The following is a 21,868-nucleotide window of genomic DNA, read 5'->3' on the forward strand; positions in this document are numbered from 1 at the left end:
GATCCTTGTCTCGGCGCTAATATGGATTCACTTCTCTATGTAGACACACTATAAAAGGACTACACACACTATGGGCTTAATGTACCCCCTGAGGAAGCAACCAAAGATAGCGAAACGCGCGTTGGGGTTGTACTGTGGACCTCTCAGCACGGACATATCGTGAGACTCTCACTTTTTAATGGGTAAGACAGCATCACTATAATTGCTCACCATACAATTACTGATTTTCCCTATGTCACTATATTTTGGCCAGGTATTTATCCATTGTTGCCACATAAACATTAGGACTTTGAGAATTATCAGTATATGACCCACTTGGATGAGATACTTTATATACTTTATTGTATGGGTAGTGAATATGGGTCTGCCCTAATATACCACTCTGTTGTTTAATTCTGTCCTGTGCTGTATTGTATACCACGGTATTAGTACTAGAGTCTTTTTATGATGTGTTTTTAAATGTATGTTATTTTCTATTAATAAAATTTATATATTCTTGCATACTTAGACGCTATAGCTCTTTTTCTTCGGTATGGGACGGTATGTATACAGGAGCACCAAATTAAAATAGAGAAATACATTTTAAGAGCACAGCAATATATGTGAATTAGAGCCTAGTCAAGCATAAGGAATCAAACGATCACATATTATAAGGACTAACAGTTGACATTATAATTTCGATATCAGATTTTACAACAATTTTTGCAATAAGTGTGCACAGAGGGGGACCCAATGCATGCCTAGGGGCCCACTGTGTACACTCTCGGCAAGTATTTTACAGGTACTATATCACAATGCAAATATGAAGATGCCCAAAAAATTATAATAGTACAAACACATCTATTAAATGGACCAAGTGATAGAAAATAAAATAAATAAATAAAGAAATATAAAAAATATGTGATTCTAAGAATATACATATACACTTATATGCATATATATATATATATATATATATATATATATATATATATATATATATATACATACATAGGAATTTTATATATACATTAAAAAAATATATAAATTAGAATGAAGTGAAATAAAAAAGAGGAAATAATATAAAGAAATAAAAATGTGCGAATAAAAGGACCAAACAGGTACAAATAAAGTCTGAAATGAGTTAAGTGATATGTTAACAGGTATACAGAAACATGTGTAATCCACGTGTGTGCACACCTGCACACGACCAAGACGTACATGAAAAGACATATGGGTAGAAAAAAGCATATGATCATTCAAATATAATATACAAACCAAAAACGTGATCAAACTAAACATCCATCCCTATAGAGATGCATCTACATAATGCCAATATATGTAGACATTTCACACAAAAAGTGACCATACAGTGTCCACCAAAAATTATTGATGCCATTCTATACAAGGCTATATAGCCATTGAATCCTATACAAGCAGAGTAAAAAAAAATCAAATCCCTTCTTCCAAATGCATTCAGATGATGCTGACTCGAAGTCCACATGTTAATCATACCAAATGATATCGCTGTCCTCATACGCAGCCAATATAGCCAAATGGGGTCCACTCTGAAATTGTAAGCAAAAAATATTATATCCTCCAAGATCCTCCCAACACATAAAGGATAAAACATAACAAAGGTTGGCACTTATTCATAATTATTGTAAAAACGGGGCAAAACTGACAATTTCATTTAGCCCCTTAGGGGAAACCGTCTGTAATTTCACATTCCATTTACATTCACGTTGGGCAACGATTTTCTGAATATTACCACCTCTATTTCCCAAGGAAATGTTGTCAATGCATCTAAAGGTAAGTCTCCAATTACCTTGATGATGATCACGAACATGACGAGGTACTGGTTTTAATTTGCTTAGTTTTTCAGGATCATCAGTTTTCATGGCTCCCTTGATATCCCTTACATGTTCAAGAATTTTCACACAAAGTTTTCTAGAAGTGAGACCCACATATATTAGTCGACATGGACAGTTTGCGGAGTAGATCACAGCAGTTGAACGACGGGTGATATTATGGCAGATCTTGTATTCTTTGGACCCGGGAGCAATCAACAAAATTTTGGGATCTAATCATTAGGAACATACCCCACAGTCACCACATGGGTAAGATCCCCATTTGGGCCCTCTATAATTAAATATAAATCCTGAGGTAGGAGCTACATAATGGCTCTTTACCAAAATATCCCTTAGGTTACGTGATCTACGTGAGGTGATGAGAGGATAATGTGATAGCACTACGCTCAAATCTACATCAGTTGCAAGATCGGCCAGAATCTCTCAAAAATTGCTTTCATTTCTCTCCATTGGGCATGATATCCAGTGATAAACCTTACCTCTTCATTGCGGTTCTTTTTCCTTGGTTTGGGTATAAGTAAATCACTTATTTGCGTATTTTTAGCTCTCACATATCCTTGCTGAATATCCATAGATTTATACCCTCTAGCACGATATCTCTTTGAAAGGTCAGAAGCCTGATTCTCAAAAGCAGACTCAGTGGAACAAATCCGACGTGCTCTTAGGAATTGTCCCGTTGAAACCGCTCTCAATGTCTGTGGGGGATGAGATGATTTGGCATAAAGGAAGGAATTGACTGATGTTGTTTTTCTGAAGATGTCAGTAACAATCGATCCATCTATATCACTAGTAAGTCTGATGTAAAGAAACTCAATATCTGTCCGACTCACATTGGAAGTCAGGCGGATATTGAGCTGGTTGACATTCAGACCCACAAGGAAACTATCTAGCTTTTCTCTCTCACCATGCCACAGAAAGAGTATTGTAATATAGGAAGCAAAAAAGGAACCACAGTGGTGCTGCTTAGGATGAACCCAAGTACATGTTTAATAATGATTAAAATAGAATAGATGCTACGCGTTTCAACACCGGACTGGTGTCTTCGTCAGGCAAGAGAAATACATACAATCAACATAGATATATATACAGTGAAGGAACTAAGTATTTGATCCCTTGCTGATTTTGTAAGTTTGCCCACTGTCAAAGACATGAACAGTCTAGAATTTTTAGGCTAGGTTAATTTTACGAGTGAGAGATAGATTATATTTAAAAAAAAAACAGAAAATCACATTGTCAAAATTATATATATTTATTTGCATTGTGCACAGAGAAATAAGTATTTGATCCCTTTGGCAAACAAGACTTAATACTTGGTGGCAAAATCCTTGTTGGCAAGCACAGCTGTCAGACATTTTTTGTAGTTGATGATGAGGTTTGCACACATGTTAGATGGAATTTTGGCCCACTCCTCTTTGCAGATCATCTGTAAATCATTAAGATTTAGAGGCTGTCGCTTGGCAACTCAGATCTTCAGCTCCCTCCATAAATTTTCGATGGGATTAAGGTCTGGAGACTGGCTAGGCCACTCCATGACCTTAATGTGCTTGTTTTTGAGCCACTCCTTTGTTGCCTTGGCTGTATGTTTCGGGTCATTGTCGTGTTGGAAGACCCAGCCACGAGCCATTTTTAATGTCCTGGTGGAGGGAAGGAGGTTGTCACTCAGGATTTGACGGTACATGACTCCATCCATTCTCCCATTGATGCGGTGAAGTAGTCCTGTGCCCTTAGCAGAGAAACACCCCCAAAACATAATGTTTGCACCTCCATGCTTGACAGTGGGGACAGTGTTCTTTGGGTCATAGGCAGCATTTCTCTTCCTCCAAACACGGCGAGTTGAGTTAATGCCAAAGAGCTCAATTTTAGTCTCATCTGACCACAGCACCTTCTCCCAATCACTCTTAGAATCATCCAGATGTTCATTTGCAAACTTCAGACGGGCCTGTACATGTGCCTTCTTGAGCAGAGGGACCTTGCGGGCACTGCAGGATTTTAGTCCATTACGGCGTAATGTGTTACCAATGGTTTTCTTGGTGACTGTGGTCCCAGCTGCCTTGAGATCATTAACAAGTTCCCCCCGTGTAGTTTTCAGCTGAGCTCTCACCTTCCTCAGGATCAAGGATACCCCACGAGGTGAGATTTTGCATGGAGCCCCAGATCGATGTCGATTGACAGTCATTTTGTATGCCTTCCATTTTCTTTCTATTGCACCAACAGTTGTCTCCTTCTCACCCAGCGTCTTACTTATGGTTTTGTAGCCCATTCCAGCCTTGTGCAGGTCTGTGATCTTGTCCCTGACATCCTTAGAAAGCTCTTTGGTCTTGCCCATGTTGTAGAGGTTAGAGTCAGACTGATTAATTGAGTCTGTGGACAGGAGTCTTTTATACAGGTGACCATGTAAGACAGCTGTCTTTAATGCAGGCACCAAGTTGATTTGGAGCGTGTAACTGGTCTGGAGGAGGCTGAACTCTTAATGGTTGGTAGGGGATCAAATACTTATTTCTCTGTGCACAATGCAAATAAATATATATAATTTTGACAATGTGATTTTCTGTTTGTTTTTTTATATAATCTCTCACTGGTAAAATTAACCTAGCCTAAAAATTCTAGACTGTTCATGACTGACAGTGGTCAAACTTACAAAATCAGCAAGGGATCAAATACTTATTTCCTTCACTGTATATAAGAGGCTAGACATCAAGATTAAAATAATTAATTGATTGAATACAATGGAACAGCGCGCCGAAAAAAGCCAAAGAGAGGCGGGTCAGAGTTCAATGATCAAAGCAACAAGAGGCTGGTTGTATACAGCCACGGAAGAATACAAGTGTATAAACATTAAAACATTAACAATATGAAACATTGTATGTGTAAAAAATAAAAGAAATACAAAAACGGCAACACAAAAAAGACAAGGTTATTATAAATATAAAAACTCACCAGGGTAGAGAGGAATGATAGCTAAAAGCGGAGCAGTAATATGATAGAGCTTAATCGGAGTCAAGGCAACCGCAGGGACTGCGGGAGCCAAAGGCAGTAAAAAAAGAGGACATGAACCACAAGATGACACGCAAAAAAAGACGGTCAATTTGGATAGGAAGAAAATAAGGGGAAATTAAAAGAAAAGGGTGAGCTCTTATGAAAATAATTTTAGGTATGACTGGAAGGAGCATTTTCATAAATTGCTAGTCAAGTGTAAAGGGTTTGCCAGACACAGGTTCTGTGTCGACGCCCGGGGTTAATCAGCCTTCATCAGCTCCAAGGTCTGCTAGAGTGACGCGATCTGTTACCACCCAGGCTGGCAGGCTGAGGAGAGGGAGAACCTATCACAGCCTGGCCTGACGGTTCTAGCTCCCGCCCTTGGTCTATTTATACCCTCACTTGCAGCATGTTCCTTGCCTGTGATTGTCTGGTTTCCTGGCTCTTCGATTCCTGCTATTTACCTGATTGACCGCTGTTACTTATTGACCCTGGCTTGACTGACTATTCTCCTGCTCTGATTTTGCTACTACGTACTCTCCTGTTTTGACTCGGCTCGTTCACCACTGCCTGTTGCTCACGTGTTTCTGTGGGCAACTGCCCCTTGCTTCCGTGTGCCCTTGTCTTGTGTTGTCCGTCTTGCACTTATTGAGCATAGGGACCGTCGCCCAGTTGTACACCGTCACTTAGGACGGGCCATGCAAGTAGGCAGGGACTGAGTTGCGGGTAGATTAGGGCTCACCTGTCCGTCTCCCTACCCCGATTCATTACATAATCACAGGCCCTATACCTTTTCTTACCCTGGTCCCTGACTCTACTATGGACCCCCTTGAGGCCCTGGCTCAGCAAATGCAGGGTCTCTCCCTACAGGTCCAAGACCTGGTTCAGAGGTTCAACCAGCGTGATGCTACCCAGGTAGTGCCCTTCACCTCACCTATTGAACCCCACCTCAAGTTGCCTGACCGGTTCTCATGGGACCGGAAGACTTTTTCCTCTTTTCGGGAGAGTTGTAGACTCTATTTCCGATTAAGACCCCACTCCTCGGGTTCTGAGAACCAGCGAGTGGGTATAATTAGGTACCGGCTCCAGGACGGCCCCCAGGAATGGGCCTTCTCCTTGGCTCCTGACGCCCCTGAACATTCTTCTGTTGACCTTTTTTTTTTCTGCCATCGGGCTCATCTATGACGAGACTGACAAGACTGCCTTTGCCGAGAGTCAGCTGGTGACCTTACGTCAGGGTAAGAGACCCATTGAGGAGTACTGTTCTGACTTTAGGAAGTGGTGTGTAGCTTCTCGGTGGAATGACCCTGCCTTGAGGCGCCAGTTTAGATTGGGTCTGTCGAATGCTCTGAAAGACCTGTTAGTTAGCTATCCCACTTCAGACTCTCTAGATCAGGCTACGGCTTTAGCGGTACATCTTGACCGACGTCTCAGGGAACGATGAGTTGAACGTTCTGGTGCCTTCACCTCTGGCTCCCCTATGATGGCTGCAGAGGTTCCGTTGCTTCGTTCTTCCAAGAGAACTCAGATGAACAGATGCAACTCGGGGCCTCCATGTCTCCCCAACAACGTAGAGACTTCCGCAGGAAGAATGGTCTCTGCTTCTACTGTGGGGATGACAAGCATCAATTGAACTCCTGTCCCAGGCGCAAGAATAAGCAGCCAGAAAACTTGCGCGCCTAAGTGACCATCGGTCTTCGCTTGGGAGCGAAGGTATTTCCCGTAAATATGTAGCCTAATAAAATCTTGCTTCCCTTTCTGGTCTCTTTTGATGGAAGGTCTGCCACCGGCAGTGCCTTCATGGATTCAAGGTCTGCTGCTAATATTATGTCTGTGGAATTTGCTATGTCTCTAACTATGCCATTAATTGATTTGCCTAAACCTGTCCCGGTAGTGGGTATAGACTCCACTCCGCTTGCTAATGGTTGTTTTATGCAGAATACCCCTGTTTTTGAACTCATTGTTGGCTCCATTCATTTGGAACAGTGTTCTGTGTTAGTCATGCAGGGGTTATCGTCCGATTTGATTTTAGGCCTTCCTTGGTTGCAGACGCATAATCCCACTTTTAACTGGGATACTGGTGATCTTACTAAATGGGGTAATGAATGCATGACGTCATGTTTTTCTATTAATTTGGTTTCTCTCGTTGAGGAGGTAAACACTCTGCCTGAGTTTATTCAGGACTTCACTGATGTATTTTCTAAAAGGGCCTCCGAAGAGTTACCTCCTCATAGAGAGTACGATTGCGCAATCGATTTGGTACCAGGAGCTAAGCTCCCTAAATGTAGGATATTTAATCTCTCTTGTCCTGAACGTGAAGCCATGAGACAATATATCCAGGAAAGCCTGGCCAAGGGTTACATTCGCCCCTCTACGTCTCCGGTAGGTGGTGGCTTCTTCTTCGTGGGGAAGAAGGATGGTGGTCTTAGGCCGTGCATCGATTACCGAAATGTAAATAATATCACTGTAAGGAACCAATATTCCCTTCCTTTGATTCCTGATCTCTTCAATCAGGTTCAGGGGCCCAATGGTTCTCTAAGTTTGATCTTCGGGGGGCCTATAACCTTATCCGGATCAGAGAGGGGGATGAGTGCAAGACTGCGTTTAATACACCCGAAGGTCATTTCGAATATCTCATCATGCCCTTTGGGTTGTGTAATGCACCCGCGGTCTTCCATAATTTCATAAATTAGATTTTAAGAGACTATCTGGGGGTATTTCTTGTAGTGTACCTTGATGATATACTTGTGTTTTCCAAGGACTGGTCCTCCCACATTGAGCATGTCAGGAAGTTGCTCCAGGCCCTTTGGAAAAACAAGCTCTTTGCAAAAACTGAAAATCGTTTGTATGGGGTGCAGGAGATACCATTTTTGGGTCAAATCCTCACTCCTAACGAATTCCGCATGGAAGAAAGGAGGAAAGATGATCCAGCGCTGTATGAAGTTTAAAAGGGAAGTTCTATTCCCACTTTTATTGGCAAAACAAAATTTGATTAAAAGTAGAAGAGAGATGCAGTCTCAAGGCGAAGAGTAGTGCGGGTTAGTACCCGAGCCTACGCGTTTCGAGCATGTGAAGTGCTCTTACTCATGGCAAAGTATATCAGTAAAAGCACTGCACGTGCTCGAAACGTGTAGGCTCGGGTACTAACCCGCACTACTCTTCGCCTTGAGACTGCGTCTCTCTTCTACTTTTAATCAAATTTTGTTTTGCCAATAAAAGTGGGAATAGAACTTCCCTTTTAAACTTCATACAGCGCTGGATCATCTTTCCTCCTTTCTTCCATGCGGAATTCGTTAGGAGTGAGGATTTGACCCAAAAATGGTATCTCCTGCACCCCATACACACATTTTTCGGTTTTTGCAAAGCGCTGGATCATCTTTCCTCCTTTCTTGCACTACTTACCGTGGGCCGTCGCGGGGATCCGAGCGAGGTGTCTGGAGACGCAGAACCGGTGAGCTGGAGGTTTCCTCCCTTTTCAAATTCCGCATGGACCCTGCCAAGGTTCAAACGGTGGCAGAATGGGTCCGCCCTGCCTCACTGAAGGCCCCCCATGTTTTTCCTGGGGTTTGCTAATTATTACAGGAGATTTATTGCTAACTTCTCGGTTATCGCTAAGCCTCTTACGGACCTCACTCGTAAAGGTGCTGATCTCCTCCATTGGCCTCCGGAGGTGGTCCAGGCTTTTGAGATCCTTAAGAGGTGCTTTGTCTCTACCCCAGTGCTGATTCAGCCTAACCAAATGGAGCCATTCATCGTGGAGGTTGACGCCTCCGAGGTGGGAGTGGGCGCTGACTTGTCCCAGGGTACTAGGTCTCTCACCCATCTCCGTCCCTGTGCCTACTTCTCCAGGAAGTTCTCCTCCACTGAGAGAAACTATGACGTTGGCAACCGCGAACTCTTAGCCATTAAATGGGCATTTGAAGAGTGGCGCCACTTCCTGGAGGGGGCTAGGCACCAGGTAACGGTCCTTACTGACCACAAGAATCTGGTTTTCCTAGAATCTGCCCGGAGGCTAAACCCGACACAAGCTCGATGGGCGTTGTTTTTTACGAGATTTTACTTTGTGGTTACCTATAGGGCTGGGTCAAAAAATATTAAGGCTGATGCTCTGTCGCATAGCTTCATAGCCAGCCCTCCTCCTGAGGAGGATCCCGCTTGTATTTTGCCCCCAGGTATAATCATATCCTCTGTGGATTCAGACTTAGTCTCCGAAATTGCGTCTGATCAAGGTTCTGCTCCCGAGAACCTTCCTGAGAACAAGCTGTTTGTTCCCCTGCAATTCCGGCTAAGGTTGCTCAGGGAGAATCATGACTCCGCACTATCTGGCCATCCAGGCATCCTGGGTACCAAGCTCCTAATTTCTAGAATCTATTGGTGGCCTGGGTTGCCTAAAGACGTTAAGGCCTACGTCGCCGCTTGTGAAATTTGTGCTAGGTCCAAGACTCCCAGGTCCTGACCTGCGGGCTTACTATGTTCTTTGCCCATTCCCCAGAGACCTTGGACCCATATCTCCATGGATTTTATCACCGATCTGCCTCCATCCCAAGGCAAGTCGGTGGTGTGGGTTGTAGTAGACCGTTTCAGTAAGATGTGCCACTTTGTACCCCTCAAGAAACTACCCAATGCCAAGACGATAGCTACCTTGTTTGTCAAACACATCCTGCGTCTCCATGGGGTTCCGGTCAATATTGTTTCTGACAGAGGGGTACAATTTGTTTCATTGTTTTTGAGAGCTTTCTGTAAGAAGCTGGACATTGATCTGTCCTTTTCCTCGGCCTTCCATCCTGAAACTAATGGCCAAACTGAGAGGACTAATCAGTCTCTAGAACAATATTTAAGGTGTTTTATCTCAGACTGTCAAAATGATTGGGTCTCCTTCATTCCCCTCGCCAAATTTTCCCTTAATAACCGGGTCAGTAACTTGTCGGGGGTCTCCCCCTTCTTCTGTAATTTTGGGTTTAATCCACGGTTCTCATCCGTTTCACCTGGTGGTTCCAACAATCCCGAGGTGGATGTCGTTCATCGGGGAACTGTGCACAGTCTGGGCCCAGGTTCAGAAGAACCTTGAGGCGTCCCAGAGCATGCAAAAGACTCAGGCAGATAAAAGACGTTCAACTAACCCCGTTTGTGGTTGGAGATCTGGTGTGGCTGTCTTCTAAAAATGTGCGCCTTGAAGTTCCGTCCAAGAAATTTGCTCAATGATATATAGGGCCGTACAAAATCATTGAGGTCCTCAACCCTGTCTCCTTCCGGCTGGATTACCCCGTCTTTTCAGATAAACATGTTCCATGCCTCCCTCTTGAAAAGCTGCTCCCCGTCCTTGGCTACATCGAGGAAACCTCCGGTCCATGTTCTTACTCCGGATGGGGTAGAATTCGAGGTAGCCAAGATTGTGGACAGCAGGATGTTCACGCCAGTATATTGCTCAGGAAGTTCCATCTTCGGTTCCCCAACAAGCCAGGTCCACCTAGGAAGGGTCCAGTGGCCCCTCATAAAAGGGGGGGGGGTACTGTAAAGGGTTTGCCAGACACAAGTTCTGTGTCGATGCCCGGGATTAATTAGCCTTCATCAGCTCCAAGGTCTGCTAGAGTGATGCGATCTGTTACCACTCAGGCTGAGGAGAGGGAGAACCTATCACAGCCTGGCCTGACGGTTCTAGCTCCCGCCCTTGGTCTATTTATACCTTCACTTGCAGCATGTTCCTTGCCTGTGATTGTCTGGTTTCCTGGCTCTGCGATTCCTGCTATTTACCTGATTGACCGCTGTTACTTATTGACCCTGGCTTGACTGACTATTCTCCTGCTCTGATTTTGCTACTACGTACTCTCCTGGTTTGACTCGGCTCGTTCACCACTGCCTGTTGCTCACGGTGTTTCCATGGGCAACTGCCCCTACTTCCCCTTGCTTCTGTGTGCCCTTGTCTTGTCTGTCTTGCACATATTGAGCGTAGGGACCGTCACCCAGTTGTACGCTGTCACTTAGGACGGGCCGTGCAAGTAGGCAGGGACTGAGTTGCGGGTAGATTAGGGCTCACCTGTCCGTCTCCCTACCCCGATTCATTACATCAAGATAGTAAAAAAAGAGGACATGAATCGCAAGATGACACGCGAAACCGATTACCTCAGCAAATTAACAGCTAGAATGCCAAAGGTCTGCAATGCTGTAATTGCTGCAAATGGAGCATTCTTTGATGAAAGCAAAGTTTGAAGGAGAAAATTATTATTTCAAATAAAAATCATTATTTCTAACCTTGTCAATGTCTTGACTATACTTTCTAGTCATTTTGCAACTCATTTGATAAATATAAGTGTGAGTTTTCATGGAAAACACAAAATTGTCTGGGCAACTCCAAACTTTTGAACGGTAGTGTATATATATATATATATTTATATATATATATATATATATATATATATATATATATAATATGTATAGCAATAGCGGTTTATTTTTTGTTAGCAGTAGTGCAGATGTATGTATATATACATATATATATACAGTCCAGCAATGGATAAATACAGCACTCCAAAATAACAGGAAATCAGGCCATGTGCTCGTCACCAGGGGATGAATCAATTCCCCTATTTTATGGATAGAAGACAGCGTAGAAAGCAGTGACGGCACCAGGACTTCAAGGCAGATGCAAGCAAAGTGGATTTATTCACCTAAAAAAAAACACAGCAACGTTTCGGTTCAACAGGAACCTTTCTCAAGCCATTTGATGGCTTGAGAAAGGTTCCTGTTGAACCGAAACGTTGCTGTGTTTTTTTTGAGGTGAATAAATCCACTTTGCTTGCATCTGCCTTGAAGTCCTGGTGCCGTCACTGCTTTCTACGCTGTCTTCTATATACATATATATATATATATATATATATATATACACATACATACACATACATATATATATATATACCAGTTAGTTTGTGTTTATAAAAAAAAAAAAGTTTGTTTAGTTAGTGTTAGTGACGTTATAGCGAGGACGTTTTTTAGTGCTGAGGAGGCATATGCCATGCTATAGTCTGAGTCTGTGATACCGCATCAGAGATGGCTTCAGAGTTGGAACCTGTTTTAGGTAGTGACGATGATAGCGTCACTTCAGGTTCATCTTCAGGGGACGTTGTGCCTGACACAGTTGAAACTGCAGAACATGGAAGCGCAGGGCCTAGTAGCGCTGTAGCATGGGACAGCCTGGTCCCTACAGTTCAGGCTCTTGTATGGGCACCTGCTTCATCTTTTGGGCCTAGAATCCACGGATTTACTGCCACTCCTGGCATAACTCTGTACCATACAAATTTTGACCAAATGGATTACTTCCATTTATTTATTACTGACGACATTCTAAATATGATTGTCCACGAAACTAATTTATATGCCGCTCAGTATATGAGGCAGAAACTTTCACCCACCCATGCCAGAGATTGGACACCCACAAAAAAAAATATGTTAGAGCTCACCCTAAATATGATTATTGTCAAAAAGCCCTCCATTAGGTCTTACTGGTCAACAAGACCCGCCCAAGCCATCCCAGTGTATTCTGCAGTAAAGCCCAGGTCTCGTTATGAGACAATAATGAGGTTCCTCCACTTCAATGACAAAGCACAGGCCCCCTCAAGTACCGATGCAAACCGTTATCGGTTGTTCAAAATAAGACCGCTAATAAATTCCCTCAATAATTTATTCCTGCAACTTTACACCCCTGAGCAGAATGTAAGCGTGGACGAATCCCTCCTCAACTTCCATGGAAGACTTAGCTTTCGCCAATATCTACCTTCCAAAAGGGCAAGATATGGCGTTGAGCTTTACAAATTGTGTGAAAGCGGGTCAGGATATACCACCGCCTTCAGGATTTATGAAGGGCGGGACCGCACAATAAATATACCTGGATGCCCCCCTGATCTTTCCACCAACAATTAGATCGTGTGGGAGATAATGCAGCCTCTGCTTCACAAGGGGTACCACCTGTACTGCGATAATTTTTATTCGAGTGTGCCCCTGTTTAGGCATTTGCATGCTGCAAGGACTGGAGCATGTGGTACCATGCGCAAAAACCGAATTGGTTTTCCGCAGCAATTAGTGGGGACTCCTGTGCTTATGCATCTGAGGAATTGCTGGCGGTCAAGTACAGGGATCGCAATGATGTGAATGTGCTAAGCACGATTCATACCGCAGGAACAGTGGCAGTGAGGGAAAGAGGGGCAACATAGGACAAGCTCAAACCAGCGAGCGTGTTCTAATATAACATGTACATGGGGGGGGGGGGTGGATTTAAGTGACCAGGTTTTACAGCCCTATTTAGTAAAACGCAAAACAAAAACCTGGTACAAAAAAGTGGCCATTTATCTGTTACAGGTGGCAAACCACAATTCATTTGTGCTCTATAAAAAAAACAGAGGCAGAGACACATATCTGGATTTCCAGGAGAAAATTATCGAAGGCCTCATATTTGATGTTCAGGACACCAGAGAATGCCCCTAGTCTGAGGATGTCACGCGACTGACTGAAAGACATTTCATCACTCACATTTCCCCCAACTAGAAGCAACCCCCAGAAAAAGTGCAGCGTCTGCAGAAAAGACGGGCACCGCAAAGATTCCCGATATTTCTGTCCCTCACAACCAGGTGTGTGCATTGACCCGTTTTAAAAAATACCACACTGTTCTGAATGATTATATTTTAGTTAATTAGTTGAAAATATATTTGCACTACATTACATTTTTATTTTCCCCCGATTTTACTCCAAGGGTGAGGGAGGGAATGGGTGGGGGGGGGTGGATGTCATGTTTGCATATTTTCTAAAGTTCATCTGCTGGAGAGCTCCATTTGCATAAACCTGCAATTTCTTATTTTAGAAAACCCCAAAAAATTAATTCCCATTATACCCCTAGATGAATATTTTGGGATCTCTGGTTCAAGAGCAGATATTTTGAAAGTGTTATAGAAACTCTGTTGAGTTTTGTTAAATCAGCTACGAAAAAAGGCGATTTGTGAAATAAGCTTCTTCTATCGTCCGTCCTCCTACAGCTCTATGTGATAAATAAGGCACACATATTTGGTATCCCCATGCACAGGAGAAGTGGCAGAATGTGAAAGGAGATCAATTTTGTCAGTGGTCTATACTGTGAGTGAAAAATGCTAGCATAAACTGACGCATTTGCTAAAAAATTGCTAAATTTATTTTGTTCCATCTTATTCAAGGAACTTTCAGAAGAAAACTGGACTTTGTAAAAATATGATAAACCCCTTAAAGAAAAATTTGTGGGGTCTACTTGTGTGAATGAAGTCATTTATGGGGTGTTTCTAATGTTTCAACAGCATTATGCCCCCCAAAAAACAGTATGCTGCTATAAAATCAAATGCAGAATTCCTGGACCGAAAAGGCCCAAAAGCCTCCTTTTATGCCAAGCCCTGGCACATGCCCGTGAATAAAGCACACATATTTGGGAAAGGAGCTGAATTTTGTCCGTGGTCTATACCATGTGCGAATAATGCTATCATAAACGGACGCAATTGCTAAATTCTTGAATTTTTTCCAATTTTGCCCACTTTAGAGAAAAAAATTAAAAAGATGTATACTTACAAATGCCACTAAACAAAGCCGTATCTATCCTTAAAAAAAAGAGTGTCAAATTCAAAGATGAACTTTATTCACCTGCAGAGTTATAGTCATCTAAAGAAGCGCATAGCAAAATTGTGACATTTGCTCTGGTCATTTAGCTGTAAAACAGCCTAGTCCTTAACAGGTTAACCTTTATTAACCGCTCCATGAATATTTACTCATAAAGACTCCACACTGTCACAGTCTCCCCCAATGTCTTCATTCAGGACTGGTCTTTTACAAACAGACAAACCCCTCCACTTTTTTTTTTTTATATTTTCTATCCTTTCTGAATATGATGTAGCCCTCCACATGTTACCCAGTCATGGCTTCATCCAGCCAGGTTTCTGTTCTTCCCACTACATCATAATCTATGTTGGTCATTAGAATCTCCAATTCGTCCATTTTACTTGCAAGATGTCTTGCACTCGGCAGCATACATTTGATCTTACGGACACCTTTATTATTCTTAGGTCCATATTTATTCCTATTCATCTCCCTACTCAGCTTCTAACTGCAGCCCCCACTAAATCCCCATTAACCCCTGCTGTATCCCCCTCCCTATGTACTCTATCTAACCCCGCTTGAGTATCCCCACCCTCCCTCCCCCCAGATCCCAGTTTAGAAGCTCCTCCAGCCATCTAACCATTCTTTGCCCAGCACAGCTGCACCCTCCCCATTTAGATGCAGCCCGTCCCTACCATAGAGCCTGTAGCTGACAGACAATTCAGCCCAGTTCTCCATGAACCCAAACCCTTCCTGCACCAATTTCTAAGCCACTTACTTAACTCCCCAATCTCTGTCTTTCTAGTGACGCTCGTGGCACTGGTAGGATTTCTGAAAACACTACCTTGGAGGTCCTGGACTTTAGCTTCTTTCCTAGTTCCCTAAAATTATTTTTAAGGACCTTCCATTTCCCACGGACTTTGTTATTGGTATCGATGTGTACCATAACAGCAGGGTCTTCCCCAGCCCCACCCAGCAATAGGTCTATTCGATCCGCAATTTGCTGAATCCGATCACCCGGCAAACAACACACTGTTCGGCGTTCACGGTCTCAGTGAAAGATTACCCTAACCGTTCGCTGAATAATAGAATCCCCTACCGCCAGCATGTCTGACCTTTGCAGCACTCCTACTCCCATCCTTCATGCAGTCATTGTACTGGTTGCTAGGAGCAACACTCTGCTGTGTTGATGCTGGCCCTGGACTTGCATCCCTAATGTCAACCAAACTGTCATATTTACTAGGTTGTGCCAGTTTAGGACTAGCCTCCCTAGCACTTTTCACACTACCCCTTCTTCTGTTACCCAGCTGCTAATCTGAGGATCCTGAGCTTGACCCCCTCCAACCAGCTCCATCTCAGTGGCCCCAGCCAGTGCTTGCTCAGTCAGCTTTAAACTCCTCTCCAGGTTTACAAAGCTCCTAAGTGCTGCAAGTTGAACATTTTGATCCAATACCTGGGCTTCCAAATACACAACACGCCTGCATCTAGTGCAAAGATATTCACACCTTGTAGCATTGTCCATGGAGAACAATTTTAAATGGGATTAACAGTATAGTAGCACAAATAATTAACTTATTTTTATACAGAACACACAACAATGCACACAGAAAATTGACCAAACTATAATTTCCTATATCCTTTTATTAAACTATGGCCTTGTGCTTCGCTGTGCACTTATCTGCAAAATAGCACTTTACTAGTGGATTCTACGAGGATGAGCCGCCCAGGTCCTGATGCAGTTTATGAGTCTCAAACCATAACATTTCCTCCACTGTGATCTCAGTAATTTACAGGTTTCTTTCTGGTGAAACACGTCTATAATTTGTCAAACATGTCTTCTGGTACTGGAGACAAATAACTTATTGATCCTTCTTTCCATTTAGACTGTTCCAGAAGTGAGGTATCCACAAGCAAACTATAGTCTTGCTCTGATGTATTATCTGGATAACTAAGGTTGTGTTTTGGCACACCCCATGTAGTTTTCATTTTTGCAGCATTTTTGGAATGGTAGACATCAAGAGTAGCAAAATCAGCATGTAGATTTTCAAAGAAATTCTGGTATTCTCAGAAACTTCTCTCAGCATCTTCTGTTCTGCTCTCAGGCTGATCTTACTGAACAGACTGGCCTGGACCAATTGGCAGTTGTCTGAAATCTCCACATGTAGATGGTTTTCGGGACAGTGGAATGACTGTTAGGCCATCTTCCCTTTCCTGGAACAGACATCCATAAACTTTCTGAAGGCCTCAGAGCGCCCTGGGTGTCGGCCTGGTGAGACCACACATTTCAACAACAAGAAAGGGTAAACCAAAAATAAGACACGTTCATCCTAGTTCCTCTCTACGTCTGGAATTACACATGTAGTTTTTTTTTTTTTTGCCAAATCCAAGCGTGTATTAAAAAGAATTGAGAAACATAAACGAAGGACTTATACTTTTCTTTCTGGCTGGATCCACTTCTGGCTTTGAGGTGACGTTTTTCATGCGCTTTTTTTAGATAAACGGCATGTGTGATTCCAATTCACATATATCAGTTTTGTTCCAGAAATGTCTGCGGCTGTCCTATTCATCCGAATAGTAATCTCAGAATCAATGTGGATGCTGCAGGAACAACCACACTCAGATGTATGGAACTATTTAGTTTAAAAAATGTATGCTACAAATCTGCCGCAAGTGAATCTACCCTGAGGGTAAGAAAAGACGGAACAGCATACACAACCATACCCACATTGTGACGAATTGACACGATTTAGCCGGTAAATATTGTGGTATTACCAGAAACATTGTGTGGCCATTCACCACCAAATGGGGGCGTGATTTTGGGCACCGACCTTGATTCTAATTCAGTGATAAATACACTTATGACATTTCCTTTCATGTAAATAAATCTGGGAATACTTAATTTATTCAACTGCAAAGTTACTTGCAGTTTTAGTGTTTCTTTTCTTCAATTCCATAACCTTAATTTTTTATACTGTTTTAATGAAATTAAAATATAAAAATGTCCATATATGTAAAAACAAAACGTTTACATTGTCCTTACGGTCACTCTGGATTTTCCTGCAGTGTGGTGGAATTTATGAATACAGTAATACACAGCGAGTTTCATGGTGACAGTTTCTCTGGTTTGTAAGTGTACCAGGCTCTTCTTTTCTTCCTTATATCCACAATACTTTTCCTTTATGGATCCCGGTCACAGTTGGCCTCAGGTAAATATAATTTGGGTGTTTGGCAGATCCAGGCTAATTCCACCCAAAAAATAAACAAACACTCTTATTGGCTTTTTAATGTCAGTGAATGATCTGATGTGTGTAAAATCTTTTATTTGCTCTTCTAGCATTCCCACATTCTAAATGAGAATACGGTTTCTACTATGTGAATTCTCTTAGGAGTTCCAAAATGTAAATTTCTTTGTAAAACGTCTTCCACATATAGAACATCAAAATGTTTTTTCCCCTGTATGGTTTCTCTGATGAGCTCTAAGTTTGCCTTTAGTAGTAAAACATTTCCCGCATTCTGAACACGAATATAATTTCTCTCCTGTGTGACTTCTCTTATGTACAATAAGACTTGATTTATGTCTAAAACATTTACCACAATCTGAACATGAAAATGGCTTGTCTCCTGTGTGACTTCTCTCATGTATAACAATACTTAATTTATCTGTAAAACATTTACCACATTCCGAACATGAATATGGCTTCTCTCCTGTGTGAATTCTCTCATGTATAACAAGACTTGATTTAACTGTAAAACATTTACCACATTCGGAACATGAATACGGCTTCTCTCCTGTGTGAATTCTCTTATGTTTAGCAAGACTTGATTTAACTGTAAAACATTTACCACATTCTGAACATGAATATGGCTTCTCTCCTGTGTGAATTCTCTCATGTTTAACAAGATGTGATTGAACTGTAAAACATTTCCGACATTCTGAACATGAATATGGCTTTTCTCCTGTGTGAATTCTCTTATGGATAACAAGACTTGATTTTTCTGTAAAACATTTTCCACATTCTGAACATGAATATGGCTTCTCTCCTGTGTGAATTCTCTTATGGATAACAAGACTTGATTTTTCTGTAAAACATTTTCCACATTCTGAACAAGAATACGGCTTCTTTCCTGTGTGAATTCTCTCATGTGTAACAAGATGTGATTTTTGCGTAAAACATTTCCCGCATTCTGAACAAGAATACGGCTTCTCTCCTGTGTGACTTCTCTCATGTTGAACAAGATAGGATTTTTCTTTAAAACATTTCCCACATTCCAAACATGAATATGGCTTCTCTCCTGTGTGAATTCTCTCATGTTTAACAAGACTTGACTTTTCTGTAAAACTTTTCTCACATAATGAACATGAATACGGCTTCTCTCCTGTATGAATTGTTTTCTTTGTAAAAAGACCTGAGATTTGTGTGAACCGTTTACCACATTGAAACCTTTTACCCCGTTTCTGAGCTGTACTAGTGGTAGCAATCTGTGATTGGTCAGAAGACTCCTCAGGATTAGTGAAATTATATGATAGGTCTTTACTGTGAAGTCCTGGATGTACATTGAGTGTAATGAGGTTTTCGCCTGAAGAGTACTGGATAATATCTTCATCTTCTACTTTATAAATTTGCAATAAGGTGAAGTTTCCCTCAGAGTTCTTACTGGGATTTTCTGTTAGGATTAAAATATTTGTTTTGTGATTTTGTTTCAAAATAGGAAAGTTGACAAATTTATAACATTCATATTTGGCTGGAAACACACATACAGTGTTTTGAGTCAAAGTCAGAAGAGGATCAAGCAGGAAGAAGTTTAAGCCATGCCTTTTGAATCCACTCCTGGCTTCAGCTCAAAAACTGCGTGTGATTCCAGCCTTATAACGCTTTGTATAACACTTTAAAATAATCCATGACAGTCCACGATTCTGGTCTACATTCAGTTCCCCACTTTTAATTTATTCCAAAAAGCTTGACTTATTAAAATAATTTTTTATGAAAAGCAGAACCATGTCTGGCAATGAAGCCTGTTCTCTGACAACACATTTGGCCCTTTAAATACTAATAAGACATATAACATCTTAACTTAATAATAGTGCAGACAGTCTAATATTGGCCACAGTCTACATTTAACAAGATAATTTGTCATGAGACAAAGCACACATCTCAGGCCGAATTCACAGACATGACAATGAGGTATGTATATCCTAATGGCTGAACAGTCACTGGCTCTCAATTTTATAGAACATCTTTGGGATGCAGTGGATGACAGAGTGAAGTTAATAATCAAAATTTGTAATGAAGGTTTCCAGAACTTTGTTATATCATTCCACTAAGAATTCGGGCTGTTCTAAGGGGAAAGAGGATCCTATCAAGTACTGATAATGTGAACCTAATGAAATGAAGTGGCCACATTCAAGCTTTAGTCATATGACAATTTAATAGCAAATTGTTGTTCTATTTCTCTGCCAACCTATTTTTATTTGGTCTTGTTTTCCTCAGAACATATAGGGCTTCGATATTGTGTAATAAAATAAGTGATATATTTAACTGATGGAGTGGGAGAGTCGGAGAGGAGAAAATTCAGCTGGATGTTTTAAAACTTTCTTGCAGAGAGGTGTGGACCACCAGGAAATTTATGATCTATGGGCAGACAGCAACTGGTTAAAATAGGAGCTTCCTAATAATCATGGATGTTTTTTTTAATCCAATATAAAAAAAAAATCTTTAAACCCACTTTGAAAACTTCTTAAAGACCCTTAAAAGGAAGGTGTCATGATTTTTTTTTGAATTATTATTATTATCAGATTACTTTTAATATGATATTAACATAAATTTTATTTGTGTTCTCATGTTCTACTTTTTACTGTGTTTTTACTTCTCTATGTGGCTGCCATTTTTTTTCCATCTCTGTATGTGTCGATTAACGACACATACAGGAGATGCTATACGTCACATACAACCCCATAGAGAATGCAAATGGGAGCCGTTCCATTCTCAGAAGCGTGCGCCATCTGTGTGGGAACGGCGCATGCGCCGCTCCCACACAGGTCAAAATGAAGCTCGTACGTAGAGAGAAATCCGCCGCCATTTTCATGTGGACCGGAAGCCGCTGCCGTACAGTAAGATGACGACTTCCGGCCGCTGCTTCCGGCCATATGTTCAACGAAGCGAAGGCGCAAGAAAGAGGAGCGTAGACCAGCGGAGGCGGCGACAGCAGCAGGTAATTTATGCTCGTGTATGATGTGTGTATTATGTGCGTGTATCATGTGTGTATTATGTGCGTTTATGTTCATGTAATACTGTCTGTTGAGCCCTGTATCTAATCCTCCTAGCACTGTGAAGTCGCTCAGAAAATGGCGGCACACAGTGTAGGAGGTTTGAAGACATTCAAACCCCTCCTTCTCCTGGCACTAGCCAGAAGAAAGGAGGGGGGATTGTGTGAGGACACCAGAGGAGAGTGTATCCACCCCAAATTTGCAGCATAAATCAATGAGGTTGCTTTACCACAGTGACCATGCTGCAATTTTTGGAACTGCTCCCTCTAGTGGCCAGCACATGGAAATGTTATAAATTAGAATCTAATTTAGATTTCCTGACTTGTGAAAAAAATAAAACAGAGTAATCACTTAAATACTAATTGTTTAACTGAAAAAAAATAATAATAATTTCTAGCAACATATTCCCTTTAAAGCATACCTAATTTTTAGACTACTTATCTGAATAATCTGTTAAATGTGTGTGTATAGGAGAAATAACACAATTCTAGCCATTACATGACTTGTATTTGCCATTCTTTTAGCAGTTTTCCCTCTGCAGGCTCTGTCTTTAATTCTCAGTTTTTCCTGAGGTAGTGGGTGGAGCCTAACTGCTATCATGTCTTCTTTACACTGCACATACAAAAGAAGAGAACCACCCTGGTCCACTATCTCCCTGTAGCACACCCTTAGTAGCTGCAGCAGCATGGAGCACATCATACAGAAGTAAGGAGCAGTGTAGCAGAAAATCCAGCACTGGGGTGACATAACTCTTACCAGCAGCCTATGTATCCTCTCTGCTTCTGCTCCCCTCTTGAAAAGACTTCTATTGGCAACAGCATCTGTGTCTTTCTGCTCCTGCTCCCTCCTCCTCCCCTACCGTTTCCATAAAATTCTATAAGCAGCAGCATCCCTGTGTCTCTCACCCAGTGGCACTAACTTAACATATAAATTCAGCGGTTTTATCCATGAAAATTTTAACAGTAAGTATATTACAAATTTGATATGTATCAGGAAGACTATCAGATTACCATAAATTAGTGTCCATTTAAAGAAGACATATTCTAAAAGGGCTATTTAGTGTACCGTAAATTATAGCAGAGATCTGATTACTTGATATTTATGCCCAAGTTTGTACTACGGAAATATCCTGAAGATAACATGTTCCCTTGTGACTTGTGTACAGAGTTGTCATGGG

General features: G+C 41.7%; 1 protein-coding gene across 1 annotated transcript in view; it reads right to left on the reverse strand.

Annotated features, from left to right (window-relative positions):
* The window catches only part of LOC142657638 (uncharacterized), a 209,056-nt gene that overhangs the window by 162,565 nt on the left and 24,623 nt on the right, over positions 1-21,868 (reverse strand). Inside the window, exon 6 of the mRNA XM_075832904.1 lies at positions 17,898-19,091. Within this exon, the coding sequence (XP_075689019.1) occupies positions 17,898-19,091 (1,194 nt within the window). The remainder of the gene's footprint in view (positions 1-17,897; positions 19,092-21,868) is intronic.

Source organism: Rhinoderma darwinii, chromosome 1 (assembly GCF_050947455.1).
Source record: "Rhinoderma darwinii isolate aRhiDar2 chromosome 1, aRhiDar2.hap1, whole genome shotgun sequence".
NCBI classification, from domain to species: Eukaryota; Metazoa; Chordata; class Amphibia; order Anura; family Rhinodermatidae; genus Rhinoderma; species Rhinoderma darwinii.